Source organism: Centruroides sculpturatus, unplaced genomic scaffold, assembly GCF_000671375.1.
Source record: "Centruroides sculpturatus isolate CEXI.00-Female unplaced genomic scaffold, Cexi_2.0 scaffold1343, whole genome shotgun sequence".
Classification (NCBI taxonomy): domain Eukaryota; kingdom Metazoa; phylum Arthropoda; class Arachnida; order Scorpiones; family Buthidae; genus Centruroides; species Centruroides sculpturatus.
The window spans coordinates 33,143-36,467 of NW_019385600.1; the positions used below are offsets into that span (position 1 = coordinate 33,143).

The 3,325-nt window shown below is 42.2% G+C and overlaps 2 protein-coding genes across 2 annotated transcripts; one reads left to right on the top strand and one right to left on the bottom strand.

Moving 5' to 3' along the window:
- The first annotated feature begins 262 nt into the window (after positions 1-262).
- LOC111640473 lies at positions 263-643 on the top strand. The gene has a single exon (XM_023386482.1). It carries the CDS (start codon positions 263-265, stop codon positions 641-643), a length of 381 nt encoding a protein of 126 aa, XP_023242250.1.
- A 1,525-nt stretch (positions 644-2,168) lies between these two features.
- On the bottom strand, positions 2,169-2,549 carry LOC111640474. Its single transcript, XM_023386484.1, has one exon. The coding sequence runs from the start codon at positions 2,547-2,549 to the stop codon at positions 2,169-2,171; it is 381 nt and encodes a 126-aa protein (XP_023242252.1).
- Between the last annotated feature and the right edge of the window lie 776 nt (positions 2,550-3,325).

The following is a 3,325-nucleotide window of genomic DNA, read 5'->3' on the forward strand; positions in this document are numbered from 1 at the left end:
AATAAAATCTTATACGTGATTGTAAATAAATTTTCATGGTGAGATATAAAGTCTCGGTTATTTTATAAATCAACGAACACTCAAGTTCGGTGGTGCAACAACCACCACATTGGTGACCCGAACGTGATCATTCGTTCCGAAGCTAATCCATCCTCATCGAAGTCCGGAAGACTAATAGTGCCAGAGACATTCACCATCATTCAGAACAATCAAGTAACAATTATTTTTTAATTTTACGCTTTTTCACAGTGCCAGATAACACATGTCGAACGACGATAACGGAAGTATGGCGATCTCCTTGCCAGAAATCGCCCGCGTGGCTATAAGAACCCGACCGTTCTGGAAGGCTAATCCGACACTTTGGTTCGCCCAAATAGAGGCCCAATTCGCAAACGCTAATATAACAGCCGACGAGAGGAAATTCAATAATGTTATTGCGGCCAAGGAGAGCGAAATCCTCGCCCAAGTAAGCGACATAGTCGTCCAACATCCAGACAAAGATAAATATCTCACGCTTAAACGCCGATTAATTGACCAGTTCGCGGATTCAGAACAACAACGGCTACGACTATTGCTGCAAGACATCGAGCTAGGTCATAATGCGAAAAAGCAACGGCGACTGGAGGCCCTGCAGAGATTATAGGAGATTAAACGCAGTAACAGTTCCTGACTGCTATCCCATACACCATATACAAGACTGTGTACAACTGTTATACCCCGTTCGCACCGAGCATTTCGATGTAGATTGTGACTAAGGTCGGAGAGTGTTCCGTGGTGCGAACGCTCTCGACCGTTTCAATCTCGACTGAAACGAGGTTCAATCGCAATCGACTGGAGATAGTTCTCGAAACTAGATCCAGTCATAAGAAAGATCCCACAATCCCACGCGCGCGAGAAAATACAAGATGGCTGCGGAATACGTGTCGGGGTTATCGACAGAAAAATAAAAAAGAAAGCTGGAGAGAGGACGACATCTGTTTATTATTAGATGTACGGCAAGAAAAAGTATTTATTTCTAACCAAAACTTCCATTTTGTTTGTTGGTATTTATGACTTACCGCGTAGTTACGTCAGTTTTATGATCGCGTGTAATAGCCAGGTTCTTCTCGAGCGGACTTCCTGTGCGAACAGCACGACGTTCGACTAGCCACAGTCACAATCCAGATTGTAGGTAAATCGAGATCGAAGTGAGTCGTGGATTGTGTGCGAACGTAGTATTACGCTGCAAGTCCGTTTTCTCGACGCTCGACCTAGCGAGGGCTTTCCACCAAATCCCAGTAAACCCGGAAGATATCCTCAAGACAGCAGGATCCCTTGTCTTGAGGATATCTTCCCTGTCTTGAGGATATCTTCCTATAATCCTAAACCACTCGAACAACCCTTCGGGTTGTTCGAGTTCCTATAATCCTAAACCACTCGAACAACCCGAAGGGTTGTTCGAGTGGTTTAGGATTATAGGAAGATATCCTCAAGACAGGGAAGATATCCTCAAGACAAGGGATCCTGCTGTCTTGAGGATATCTTCCGGGTTTACTGGGATTTGGTGGAAAGCCCTCGCTAGGTCGAGCGTCGAGAAAACGGACTTGCAGCGTAATACTACGTTCGCACACAATCCACGACTCACTTCGATCTCGATTTACCTACAATCTGGATTGTGACTGTGGCTAGTCGAACGTCGTGCTGTTCGCACAGGAAGTCCGCTCGAGAAGAACCTGGCTATTACACGCGATCATAAAACTGACGTAACTACGCGGTAAGTCATAAATACCAACAAACAAAATGGAAGTTTTGGTTAGAAATAAATACTTTTTCTTGCCGTACATCTAATAATAAACAGATGTCGTCCTCTCTCCAGCTTTCTTTTTTATTTTTCTGTCGATAACCCCGACACGTATTCCGCAGCCATCTTGTATTTTCTCGCGCGCGTGGGATTGTGGGATCTTTCTTATGACTGGATCTAGTTTCGAGAACTATCTCCAGTCGATTGCGATTGAACCTCGTTTCAGTCGAGATTGAAACGGTCGAGAGCGTTCGCACCACGGAACACTCTCCGACCTTAGTCACAATCTACATCGAAATGCTCGGTGCGAACGGGGTATAACAGTTGTACACAGTCTTGTATATGGTGTATGGGATAGCAGTCAGGAACTGTTACTGCGTTTAATCTCCTATAATCTCTGCAGGGCCTCCAGTCGCCGTTGCTTTTTCGCATTATGACCTAGCTCGATGTCTTGCAGCAATAGTCGTAGCCGTTGTTGTTCTGAATCCGCGAACTGGTCAATTAATCGGCGTTTAAGCGTGAGATATTTATCTTTGTCTGGATGTTGGACGACTATGTCGCTTACTTGGGCGAGGATTTCGCTCTCCTTGGCCGCAATAACATTATTGAATTTCCTCTCGTCGGCTGTTATATTAGCGTTTGCGAATTGGGCCTCTATTTGGGCGAACCAAAGTGTCGGATTAGCCTTCCAGAACGGTCGGGTTCTTATAGCCACGCGGGCGATTTCTGGCAAGGAGATCGCCATACTTCCGTTATCGTCGTTCGACATGTGTTATCTGGCACTGTGAAAAAGCGTAAAATTAAAAAATAATTGTTACTTGATTGTTCTGAATGATGGTGAATGTCTCTGGCACTATTAGTCTTCCGGACTTCGATGAGGATGGATTAGCTTCGGAACGAATGATCACGTTCGGGTCACCAATGTGGTGGTTGTTGCACCACCGAACTTGAGTGTTCGTTGATTTATAAAATAACCGAGACTTTATATCTCACCATGAAAATTTATTTACAATCACGTATAAGATTTTATTTTACACTTATTGAGTAAAGTTCGATCGGTTACATGCATGCATCGGTACAGAACATTCACTTGTCGTGAGTAGTGTAGCCAAGAGAGAGAAAAAGAATATGGCGGACGGACTGCACATGTTTTAATAGCTCCGTCTGGATTTTCAGATGCAATGCTAGATTACAATAATTCGGCCGCCAGAATGCATATCATTAAATGTAACTTTTATTCCATTATCAACTTTTATCAAAAAGAAATAAAAAGTTATTTACAGTGATTCAAATTAAATTGAGTTACTTTAGCAGAATATAACTGAAACTAAAGATGAGCCCATGTATAAAATACAGTTTAAAAAGTTAAAATTTATTGTCAAGGTATAGAATGTTTATTTCAGAAGCATATAATAATGAAGGACAAACTTCTAAATAATTTAACAAAGTAAAAATAATAATCTACACATGAAATATGATAGAATGAATCCTTAAAATGTCTTTGTAATGGTAGCAAATTTATTTATTATTTTGAATGCCAAATGT